Raw genomic sequence first — 13,077 nt, 5'->3', positions numbered from 1 at the left:
GACTTTCAACCGTTAACAAACATTAACTAATTCCATCATCAGAAAGGGCAAAGAGGACAATTTGACAATTAAAAACGTGAGTCCTTGGCTTCTCTTCACCCAAAATATCTGCGGTTTTCTTTCACTGCAGGCTGTATTCTCTCTCTATTCTTTCATCTGGGAAATCAAGATTCGATGTTTATACCTGATCCAATGGTGAAAATAGATACGCTTTATGATTCTTGATGTAATGATCTATCGATTGAGATGCGTTTGAACGGCTGTTTACAATCTGTCATATTTTGATGGTTACAATCTCTCTATTCGTCCTCGCCTCCTCGAATTATCGAAACTCAGTAAGGCACCCAATCCAACCTGAGAGTGAGGTCCTCTCTATATAATGCATATAGCTAGGATGTAGCTATTATTGTGTGTTCAGTGTTGTGATTATTTTGATAGTTTTTCTGCATGTAGGTTGGTTGATGATGTTGCAAATAACAATGGTGTATTTGATGTATTCGAGAAAAGGCCTGACTCAACTCCCCAACATTTTCGGTAAGTTTTTTGGTAATTCTTTGCATAATCATCCTGTGTAATGCTTCTCTGATTCTTGAAATATTTGAAGACCGAGTGCAGGAACATGTTTTACCTTGAATTTGGTGAATAAAAAATCACATTGGCAAATTATTATTAATTATGTTGTTTCAACTTCAATTTTTATATAAAGGGTAATTTTGTATATTCAATTGTATAATTACATATAAATTTTAATTAAAATTATGTAAATTTAAAAGGGTATATTTGTTATTATGTTGAAAAAGGGTAAATTAATGAATTTTGAAAATTAATGAATTATTGGAAGTTTATTCTGGCCTTGTTTGGCAAGTCAAAAAAAGACTATGGTTGCCAGCTATTGCTTATATTTTGTTTACGATGATGACTTGTGATTTATGTATACATAAATAATAATGTATTATTATATGATTAGGTAATTAAAAATTAAAAATAATATAATATAATATTTATATATAAAATTATGTATACATCTATTGGAGTTGACTTGACTTGGTTAGAGTCTGAGTCGGACTAATCTAAGTCTATGAGCGAAGGAGCTCAGAATCTGCCTGACTTTGCTGGTTCATTTATTTACACCTTATCCCTTTTTCTTTTTATTATTTAAGTTACAATTTTTTGGAAAGTAACTTTTTTAAGGTTTTATAAACGTCTTAGTGCTTCGGATTGTAATTTTCTACTTGAAACTATTCACATCAAATCATAAAGTTGACTTTGGATCTCCTCAACTTATTTAATTTTCCCAAATCACTATTCCTTGCATTAAGAGGAGAAACGAACCAGAAGGAATGCAAAAACTCTTTTGTTACTATTAGATTTACATAAAAAATCATTTAATTTAAGTTTAGCTCAAATTTGTTATATTAAAATTAGTGATATTTTAAGTTTGATTCAAACAAAAAAATATTTAGCTCAGTTTAGTTTTAGTTTATTTCAAATTCATAGTTTAAATTCCCAATTCAAATTTATAATTTAAATTCATTATCAATGCTATGTGCACTAATTTAAATCCACTTTTTCGTTCAACCGATCAAGCCTAACTCAAAATCCCCCACTTATTTAGAATTACTAATTCCTTGTGCCCAAAATGCCCCCACCTACCCACTCGTAATTATATTCCAGCTTCAAAAATATCAATGCTATGTGCACTAAGTACTCAGTTGATTAATACAAAAACATATGATGATGTATTATTATTCAATTGAGTATTTAAAATTGAGTTTGCATAATTTTATTACTTTAAAAAAAATCAGAATTTCAACTTTGGTTAGGCTATTTCATCTTTGTTAAATTTTTTCAATTAGCAGACGAGTTGAGCCATCCACAGATTGCTCACGACTTGGTTCATATCGAGTTAAGTTCAATTATTGTCTAACGGAGCTTGAACTTATTATTTTTGGCTTGGTGAGTTTTTCATCTCATTTTTCAATTCAAATATAACATATTGAATTTTTAAAAGTTCAAAATCTTGCCATTACTATCCCAATATTTTACATTTATCCCTTGAACTTCTTTCACTTGGTTAAACTTTTTTATCATAGGATGAAAGTTTAAATGACCTCTTCAACTCTTAAAATTCACGTAAACCCAACACCAGACTTTAAATATGAAGGATTACTGATAAATATATAGACTACGAGGTTTAACTACAATTTTTTAACCCAAACTTAAACTAGCAATTTTTATCTTAAACTCAGTCTTGATCTTACAACTTTTTAGCTCATCAAACTTGAGCTCAAGTTTGAGTCTCACAAAAACTCAATCGAATCAAGCTTAAACCAAACAATACTTAACTTTATCTCATCTTGACTCATTCTCTTTGAGATGCATGATGAATGTAAACTAGTTTGGATTCAGTCCCACATTAGGAATTGTTAATATAAGTTGCAGAAATCTTTGCTTTTGGTTCAATCTACTTTCTTTGTCACTTTGTGTCTAAGAACAGTTTTTTCAACTCAAGTCTCATTCAACAAGAAGAAAAGCAAAAGCTAAACAACTAATCTTCTCAAAGTCTCCAACCAGGCCACACCGACTACACATTATTTTCCTTCTTCCTTCCTCCACCTTTTTCTCTTCTTCTCTCTTCCCATTTCTCATTTTTTCCTCCAATCTTCCATCCCAAATGGATCCTCATCCTCCCACTTTCTTCACCTTTCCATGGAATTTTCTCTCCATTGTCATCTTCATCACCTCAGCCCACCAGGCTGTCTCTGTTGCCTCAAAATTCCAGGCCTGTGAACCCAAAACTTGCGGTGGCAACCTCACTATAAAGTACCCCTTTTGGGTTTCCGGTGAGCAGGAGTCTTTCTGTGGCTACCCCAACTTTGAAATCACCTGCAATGACCAGAAACCTGTGTTCAACATTTCATCTGAAAATTTCTTCATCAAAGACATCTTCTATGAAAATAGCTCACTTCGTTTAGCCAACTCCATAGCCTATGAGGCCTCATGTCCAACTCCTCTTTACAATCTTTCTCTTAATCAAACTCCATTCAATTTTGTTTCCTCTGATGAAGATCTTTTCTTCTGGTACAACTGCTCCGAGAATCCACCTGCTGACATTGCTTATCCTGTAAGTTGTGCAAGTGATGATGATTCTCACAACTATTCTTTTGCTGGTTTTCACAAGGAATTGTTCCAGAATTATTCCTGCAAGTCCTTCGTTTACGCCCCCCTGAATGTTGAAACCGGCGCCAATCTGTGGTATATGAGTTATACTGACATTCTGAAGATGGGGTTCCTCCTGAATTGGAATGCACATAGTTGCAGCAATTGTGAGGCAAGTGGTGGGCGATGTGGGTTCGATAATGATAAATTCGTTTGCTTTTGCCAAGATAGAACTCATCATAAAACATGCCATGACGGTAAATTTATCAGAGATTTATTCATGTTTCTTTTTTCTTCTATTCATGTTCTTGATTATGTAAGATTTCATTTACATAAACATATAACTTTACTTTAATCCACAGATCATCACATATGGTATAAAGTACTGAATTAAAATTGTTTAGGGTTATAAGAATATCTGAAACACTACCATATAATCTGAATCTATTGTGCTCCTGAAATTACCTGCATGGGAGTGAGTGGTCTTTTGCTTCTAAAATCTCTCTAAATAACAACTATATTATATTGGTTTTGGAAAGGGGACATCAAACATCCATTAAACATTAATACTCTGATATATAATAAGATATTGGACCTTACCATCAAATATTCATTAAACCTTAATACTCACACTAGTGTTGTTTACCTATACTAGTGTTACCTTTGTTAATCAATTAAGCATATCTGTAAACTTGCATTCTACTATATAATTACCCTTAAACCACAATCATAATTTACTGATTCTCTTGCCTTTAATTTTACACTTGTTCTGAGTGCTTCAACTCTGTTTCCTCTCTTCCGAATTCTGTTTTATTGTGTTCTGACATTTTCTTGACTGTGAATGATTCAGGCAGCTCTCTTAATTTGGGACGGAAGCTTGGAATAGGTAACACGGATTTATGAATTGCTTTTGCTCTTCAAAATATCAGAACTTAATCAAGCTTCCGAATCAGAATTTTCTTTTTTTTTTTTTTTAAATTGTTTTTTTAATTTTCAAAATCTCTACAGAAAAACAACTAAGACTAATTCATAACTTATTTCTTATGACAGGTGTTGGTTTTGCAATCATCGGAATGATCATCATAAGTATAATCGTCTGCATATGCAGAAGGAAGAAAATGTCATCAATTATGTCAAACTTCCTGTCCAGGAATTTGACAGAGAACGCAGATTTTGAGGCCTTCATTCGAGATTATGAATCCATAGCTCCTAAAAGATACAGCTACTCAGAAGTTAAGAGAATGACCAACTCATTCAAAGATAAACTAGGCCAAGGAGGTTATGGTGGTGTGTACAAAGGGAAGTCATTAGATGGAAATATTGTAGCAGTGAAGCTCCTAAATGCCTCCAAAGGGAATGGTCAAGAATTCATCAATGAAGTTGCAAGCATTAGTAGAACATCTCATGTTAATGTTGTTAGACTACTTGGTTTTTGTTTAGAGGGCAACAAGAGAGCTCTAATCTATGAATTCATGGTGAATGGTTCCTTGGAAAAATTCATATACAATGAGAAAAATTTGCAGGCTAGTCAATGTTTAGGATGGGAAAAAATGTATGAAATCGCTATTGGAATAGCTCGAGGATTAGAGTACTTGCATCGCGCGTGCAGCACAAGAATTTTGTATTTTGACATAAAACCTCACAACATTCTTCTTGATGAAAATCTATGTCCAAAGATCTCTGATTTTGGCCTTGCAAAATTATGCCTCAACAAGGAGAGCACTGTGTCGATGCTAGTGGCTAGGGGGACAATTGGGTATATTGCTCCAGAAGTATTTAATAGAAACTTCGGAGAAGTTTCGCATAAGTCTGATGTTTACAGTTATGGAACGATGATCCTGGAGATGGTTGGAGGAAGAAAAAGCCAAGATGTTGAAGGTAATCTTCATTCTAGTGAAATGTATTTTCCACATTGGATTTACAAGCATGTTGAGCAAGGCAAAGAGTTAAAATGGCATGGAGTTAATAGCAGTGAAGAAAATGAAATTGCAAAGAAGATGATTATTATTGGTTTATGGTGCATACAGACACGACCATCGGATAGGCCATCCATGAATAAGGCATTAGACTTGTTACAAGCAAGTTCTGAAGACTTGCTAATTCCACCTGAGACTTTTTTATTTTCATCTTCTTCTAGGTCGCCAATATATTCTTCAACTGTATCTATGTCATGAATTAATCCTTGGAAAATGTAATCATATCTTATCTCCTCTCAAAGTAATGATTACATTTTTGCATCTTCTTATATATTCTTCTAGACATGTTGCATCTTCCTAGATAGTGCAATCATATCTTATCTCAAAGTAAAACATTTAAAAACTTACATTTGGATATTTAAATTTAATGTATTAAAATCTAAATATATTTATAAACATAAGATTATACATATATAAAAAAAAAATGATGAACATTGGGTAATTCCTAATGATACTCAAATTTGTTTCAAAATTTTAATTATGTTATTCTGATGGTCAACCAAGAGCCCAAAACCCTTTGATCAAATCTGAAAAGCCAAAAGACTTATTTCCATCCAAGGTTTGACCAATTGGCAAATTTTTATAGGTTAAATTTTAAAAATTTAAATACCAGACTTTCAACCGTTAACAAACATTAACTAATTCCATCATCGGAAAGGGCAAAGAGGACAATTTGAGCAGTAATTAAAATCGTGAGTCCTTGGCTTCTCTTCACCCAAAATATCTGCGGTTTTCTTTCACTGCAGGCTGTATTCTCTCTCTATTCTTTCATCTGGGAAATCAAGATTCGATGTTTATAGTTGATCCAATGGTGAAAATAGATACGCTTTATGATTCTTGATGTAATGATCTATCGATTGAGATGCGTTTGAACTGCTGTTTACAATCTGTCATATTTTGATGGTTACAATCTCTCTATTCGTCCTCGCCTCCTCGGATTATCGAAACTCAGTAAGGCACCCAATCCAACCTGAGCGTGAGGTCCTCTCTATATAATGCATATAGCTAGGATGCAGCTATTATCGTGTGTTCAGTGTTGTGATTATTTTGATAGTTTTTCTGCATGTTGGTTGGTTGATGATGTTGCAAATAACAATGGTGTCTTTGATGTATTCGAGAAAAGGCCTGACTTAACTCCCCAACATTTTCGGTAAGTTTTTTGGTATTTCTTCGCATAATCATCCTGCGTAATGCTTCTCTGATTCTTGAAATATTTGAAGACCCAGTGCAGGAACATGTTTTACCTTGAATTTGGTAAATAAAAAATCACATTGGCAAATTATTATTAATTATGTCGTTTCAACTTGAATTTTTATTTAAAGGGTAATTTTGTATATTCCATTATATAATTACATATAAATTTTAATTAAAATTATGTAAATTTAAAAGGGTATTTTTGTTATTATGTTTATAAAGGGTAAATTAATGAATGATGAAAATTAATGAATTATTGGAAGTTATTCAGGCCTTGCTTGGCAAGTCATAAAAAGACCATATAGTTGCGAGCTATTGCTCATGTTTTGTTTATGATGATGAGTTGTGTTTTATTTATACGCAAATAATAATATATTATTATATAATTAAATAATTAACAATAATATAATATTTATATATAAAATTATGTATATAGAATATTATTATAATATAATAATATTAATAGCTTTAATTTAATATTTTATAAATTTTGAATGAAACCCTATTGAATTTCAATGTAATTTATATATATATTATATTCTCTTATGAATCTGTGAAGATGCATAGAAGGATATTCTATAAATACAATGTGATGAAACATCTCAACCAATTTTTCTTGCTTAATGATGTAACTGTATCCAGCCTCATAACATTCTTCTTGTTGACATAAAGCCTCGTAACATTCTTCTTGTTGAAAAGTTATCCAAAGATCTCTGATTTTGGGCTTGCAAAATTATGCCTTAATAAGGAGAGCATTATATCAATGTTGGAGGCCAAGGGGACAATTGGGCTTAGTGCTCCAGAAATATTTAGTAGAAACTTTGAAGAAGTTTCACATAAATCGAATGTTTATAGCTATGGAATGATGATCCTGAAGATGGTTGGAGGAAGAAAAAGCCAAGATGTTGAAGGTATTCTTCATTCCAGTGAAATGCATTTTCCATATTGGATTTACAAGCATGTTGAGTAAGGCAACGTGTTAAACTGGCATGGGGTTAACAACATTAAGGAAAATAAAATTGCAAAAAAGGATGATTCTTGTTGGTTTATGGTGCATACAGACATGACTATCGAATAAGGCATCCATGAATAAGGTATTAGACATGTTATAAGGAAGTTCTGAAGCATTCTCAATTCCACCTAAGCCTTTATTATCTTCTCCTCCTAGATTGTCAGTATTTTCTTCAACTACATCTATGTTATGAAACAATCCTTGGAAAATAAAATAACTCAATTATATATATATATATATATATATATATATATATATATATATATATATATATGAATATGAGTATTATTGAGTCAACAGCCATCTTTTTCCCAGCCTCTCCGTCTACATATTACAAAATTTTTCACCAGCTCTTTCGACGAAAGATCTGGTGGAGAATTTTCATCTCCATTTCTCCTTAACTACGAATAGTCTTACAAGAAAATTTGACATATATACATCCCATACCTCACCAACTCTCTCTTATCTCTCCCTCACAATGAACAATCTTCTCCACTGCACGATTTTCACAGTCTTCTGCATCTTATTCTTCATCCCTTCATCTCACTGTGACGATGAGCAGTTCGAGATCTGCAGTCGCTTCTACAATTTCTCTTGTGGACCGAATTTTGAGCTGAATATATCTTATCCTTTCTGGGGAAAAGATTGGCATCAGCACTGTGGTCGAGCTGAATTCGAGCTCACATGTGAAGAAGACAGTATTCACCCTGTGCTAAATTCTCCGCCCCAGAAGTTTCGAGTTTTAGCCATCAACACAACTGATCAAACAGTGACAATTTCAAGAAAAGATCTCCCTGGGGACTTTTCTTCTTGCATTGACGGATCCGAAGTTAGCGTCGATTTCAACCGATTTCTCTACAGCTACAGCTCAAACGTTCGAAACCTGAGCTTATTCTATAACTGCACTGATGAAACCCAGCTGGGTCGAAATAATTATACTTGCTATCGGCAGGGAATTGAAGCAAGGAGAGGCTTTTACACCATTGATGACGAGTTGGATTATTTTCCGAATCATACTGAGACTGTAACATGCAGCGAGGTTACAAAAGTACCTATTCGGTTCATTGAAGATCTTGTTTATCATGAACCTCGAGAGTACCAGGAGTGGCTGAAAGCCATTTTAAATGAGGGGTTAGAAGTGAAGTATGAGGCGGAGAACGGACTCTGTCCGGAGTGCCGATTGTCTGGTGGGATATGCGGATCTAGTGAGTTGAATCCAGGGAAATTTTTGTGCCTTTGCCGTGATAAGCCTCATCCTCATACTTGTCCTGGTAAAGGTATGCATGCTCTTCCTTCTCCAATTTTCTTTACTTTTGTAAAGAAAATTAGAGTTCACAATTCCATCCGCAAAACCAAAATTTTGACCCGTTTGGATTTTCCAATAAAAGATAGAAACCAAACTTCTGGGACATAACGAAACAAAAATAAATATGTTTCTGATTTGTGTTCTCTTGGATTTATCATTTCATATAATTTTTATATTCTTATATATTGGATTATCTTAAGAATTTTTAAATTATTATAAATTTACAGTGACACCTAAAAGGGAAAGATTACTCTTACCAAAAAAAAAAAGGATTATTTGGGGACTTTTTTAATTTAACTCAGAAATATCATATTGTTGTTTTAAGTGGGAGAGATTATTTGGGGACTTTAGATTATGACTGGACTGCTTTTTTCAAAATATTTAATTTTTATAGGTGATGTCAAGAATCCATGCTGTTGAACAATTTTAATTGATCTGAATTTTCTTTTTTTTTTCAATTATTTTAGTTTTATATAATTTAATTTTCTTTTCTGGGTCATATTATTCTAATTCACAAAAGCCATATCCACTGACTGGTCACAATCATCCATCGGAGTTGACTTGACTTGGTAATAGTCTGTGTCGGACTAGTCAAAGTTTATGAGCGAAGGAGCTCAGAATCTGCCTGGGTTTGCTGGTTCATTATTTACAACTTATACTTCTCTCTTTCTCCTCTTTTTTTTTTTTTTTTTAAGTTTCAATTTTGGGAAGTAATTTTTTTGAGATAGAGGTTCGAATTCAAATTTTTTACTTGAAACCATTTACATCAAATCATAAAGTTGAGTTTGGTTCTCCTCAACTTATTTAATTTTCCTAAATCACTATTTTCTCGTATTAAGGGGAGATACGAACCGAAAGGAATACAAAAACTCTTTTGTTTGAATTTAATTTAAATAAAAAAATATCCTAATTTAAATTTAGCTCAAATTTGTTATAAAGTACTGAATTAAAATTGTTTAGGGTTATAAGAATATCTGTAACGCTACCATACAATCTGAATCTATTGAACTCCTGAAATTACCTGTATCATAAGGAGTGGTCTTTTGCTTCTGAAATTTCTCTAAATGACAACCGTATTATATTGGTTTTGGAAAGGGGACATCAAATATCCATTAAACATTAATACTCTGATATATAATAAGGTATTAGACCATACCATCAAATATCCATTAAACCTTAGTACTTACACTAGTGTTGTTTACCTACACTAGTGTTACCCTTGCTGAACAATTAAGCATATCTGTAAACTTACATTCTACCATATAATTACCCTTAAACCACAATCATAATTTACTGATTCTCTTGCCTTTAATTTTACACTTGTTCTGAGTGCTTCAACTCTGTTTCCTCTCTTCCGAATTCTGTTTTATTGTGTTCTGACATTTTCTTGACTGTGAATGATTCAGGCAACTCTCTTAATTTGGGACGGAAGCTTGGAATAGGTAACACGGATTTATGAATTGCTTTTGCTCTTAAAAATATCAGAACTTAATCAAGCTTCCGAATCAGAATTTTCTTTCTTTTTTTTTTTTAAATTGTTTTTTTAATTCTCAAAATCTCTACAAAAAAACAACTAAGACTAATTCATAACTTATTTCTTATGACAGGCGTTGCTCCTGCAATAATCGCAATAATCATCATAAGTATAATGCTCTGCATATGCAGAAGGAAGAAAATGTCATCAATTATGTCAAACTTCCTATCCAGGAATTTGACAAAGAATGTAGATTTTGAGGCCTTCATTCGAGATTGTGGATCCATAGCTCCTAAAAGATATAGCTATTCAGAAGTTAAGAGAATGACCAACTCATTCAAAGATAAACTAGGCCAAGGAGGTTATGGTGGTGTGTACAAAGGGAAGTCATTGGATGGAAATATTGTAGCAGTGAAGCTCCTAAATGCCTCAAAAGGGAATGGTCAAGAATTCATTAACGAAGTTGCAAGCATTAGTAGAACATCTCATGTTAATGTTGTTAGACTACTTGGTTTTTGTTTAGAGGGCAACAAGAGAGCTCTAATCTATGAATTCATGGTGAATGGTTCCTTGGAAAAATTCATATACAATGAGAAAAATTTGCAGGCTAGTCAATGTTTAGGATGGGAAAAAATGTATGAAATCGCCATTGGAATAGCTCGAGGATTAGAGTACTTGCATCGCGGGTGCAGCACAAGAATTTTGCATTTTGATATAAAACCTCACAACATTCTTCTTGATGAAAATCTATGTCCAAAGATCTCTGATTTTGGTCTTGCAAAATTATGCCTCAACAAGGAGAGCATTGTGTCGATGTTAGAGGCTAGGGGGACAATTGGGTATATTGCTCCAGAAGTATTTATACGAAACTTTGGAGAAGTTTCACATAAGTCTGATGTTTACAGTTATGGAATGATGATCCTAGAGATGGTTGGAGGAAGAAAGAGCCAAGATGCTGAAGGTGCTCTTCATTCTAGTGAAATGTATTTTCCGCATTGGATTTACAAGCATCTTGAGCAAGGCAAAGAGTTAAAATGGCATGGAGTTAATAGCAGTGAGGAAAATGAAATTGCAAAGAAGATGATTATTGTTGGTTTATGGTGCATACAGACACGACCGTTGGATAGGCCATCAATGAATAAGGTATTAGACTTGTTACAAGCAGGTTCTGAAGACTTGCCAATTCCACCGGTGCCTTTTTTATCTTCATCTTCTTCTAGGCCACCAATATATTCTTCAACTGTATCTATGTCATGAATTAATCCTTGGAAAATGTAATGCATAGGTTTCCTTTTGTAGTCTCTATAACTAACATGGCAAAAATTAATAGTTTACAAAGGGCCTTGTGAACCAATCATGTTTGTTTGCACACTATTGAAAGGGGAAGATAAACTACCATTTCTTCCACTAATGCAACTAATTTTGTTCAAGGCTAGGCCACCACCACCCTGATTCTATCTTAAGCGGTGATGTTTTCTCTCACACTTATATACTTCTATCCAACTTAATTTTCAATCAATATGAGATCCTCAACTATCATCTCCTTATCATACATTGGATTGGGTCATTAGTCTAATATTATTCACAACAAACCTAACAACCTGGACAACCAATAAGTAAAAGAGACACAAACCTTCCCTCATTACAACCAAGCCAACCAGGGAGTAAAGAAGTCAGAACATGGGAAGGGATTTTACCAAACAAGGGAGTAAAGGAGACAAAAGATGAGAGGAGGGATTTTACCAAATAAGGGAGTAAAGGATATAATGAGTTCCAAACTAGAGAGTAAAGGAGATGGAAATCAGTGGGATTTTACCAAAGTTGGAGTTAGAATGACATGAATCACTAATTTCCCTTGGAGTTTGGATAAAATTGTTATTAAATCATAGATTTTGATACCACTTGTTAGGTCACCAACAAAAGTGGTATTGAGTCTCACCCACGGTGAGGTTTTCCCTTGTATTTATATACTCATATCCAACTTAATTAATTCCCAACCAATGTAGGGTACGCAACGTTAAACAAGAAAGTTCTGTAGAGATTTTCTTCGATTTCTTTTGGTAGTTAGCCAAACATTGTTCCAACTAAATCTGGAAAAAAATCCTTCCACTGTTTCACAATGATACAGTTGGCATATAGCCTTTTGTCATCACAGCAGAAAAGGAAGCAGATGCAGAAACAAGAAACTTATGGCATAAGCCCAGTTTGATTTCTGATAATAAAATCATTCTATTGAAAACTTTATGTGCAATCAAGTGGAGAAACATGAAATTAAAACAATCTCTTAATCAAGCAATTGTTAACATCTATATAGCACGAAAACAGAGCAGAAGCGGAAAAGCTGAAACACAATTTCTAAAAAATATTAAAAACGGAAATGAGAAAAATATATAAGCATGAAAAATATCGAGGTTTTTATAAATTCCAAATTTCGCATAAATAAAATCCACTAAAGTAAATTTGACACAGAATAAACATATGCTTTCTTGGCAAAAGATTTTAGGATCAAACGATTTGATTATCCTATAGACATCAACTCTGAACTTCAAAAGTTCAGATTGTGTCAAAACAATCACAACTCTAAGTAATCACAAACACCAAAACTAATATTTCGTCAAAGCAATCACAAAAATTATATTTCGTCAAAACTACCACAAATTTCCGCCAAAACAATCGATTATTGGTGTCCATAACGCAAGAACAACAAAACCAAATCTTAGTAATCGAATAAATTTGACTAACTAGACATGCTCTTTGTCGAAGCCAGTCTTTTCGAGTATTTGTTGAGTCGCCGACAATTGGAGAAGCTGGAGATGGAAAGGAGATGAGTTGAATCACACTGGAGAGGAAGGTAGTGTCGATTGCTGGAGATGAATCTGAGACATGAGGGTTACAGTTTAGACAAAGGTTTTGGTTGAAGAAGGTAAAGGTATTAGTTTAATCTCGTGAACGATGT

The 13,077-nt window shown here is 33.4% G+C and overlaps 2 protein-coding genes across 3 annotated transcripts; both read left to right on the top strand.

Annotated features, from left to right (window-relative positions):
• Positions 1-93: 93 nt before the first annotated feature.
• On the top strand, positions 94-5,413 carry LOC123204500 (PR5-like receptor kinase). 2 transcript variants are annotated; one of them, XM_044621186.1, is made up of 4 exons: positions 94-360; positions 454-534; positions 4,010-4,045; positions 4,210-5,413. In XM_044621186.1, exons 1-4 carry the CDS (start codon positions 285-287, stop codon positions 5,331-5,333), a joined length of 1,317 nt encoding a protein of 438 aa, XP_044477121.1. In that variant the 5' UTR covers positions 94-284; the 3' UTR covers positions 5,334-5,413. The 2 variants fall into 2 exon arrangements, with proteins under 2 accessions (XP_044477121.1, XP_044477120.1); XM_044621185.1 differs by lacking the exons at positions 94-360; positions 454-534 and adding an exon at positions 1,481-3,416.
• Positions 5,414-7,644: 2,231 nt separating this feature from the next.
• On the top strand, positions 7,645-11,556 carry LOC123204496 (LEAF RUST 10 DISEASE-RESISTANCE LOCUS RECEPTOR-LIKE PROTEIN KINASE-like 2.1). Its single transcript, XM_044621180.1, has 3 exons — positions 7,645-8,618; positions 10,054-10,089; positions 10,255-11,556. The coding sequence occupies exons 1-3, from the start codon at positions 7,820-7,822 to the stop codon at positions 11,376-11,378; spliced, it is 1,959 nt and encodes a 652-aa protein (XP_044477115.1). The 5' UTR covers positions 7,645-7,819; the 3' UTR covers positions 11,379-11,556.
• Positions 11,557-13,077: the final 1,521 nt, after the last annotated feature.

The sequence above is a fragment of the Mangifera indica genome, chromosome 20, assembly GCF_011075055.1.
Source record: "Mangifera indica cultivar Alphonso chromosome 20, CATAS_Mindica_2.1, whole genome shotgun sequence".
Taxonomy (NCBI): Eukaryota; Viridiplantae; Streptophyta; class Magnoliopsida; order Sapindales; family Anacardiaceae; genus Mangifera; species Mangifera indica.
Note: the sequence above shows the minus strand (reverse complement) of the source record. Positions and strands in the feature narration are given on the sequence as shown.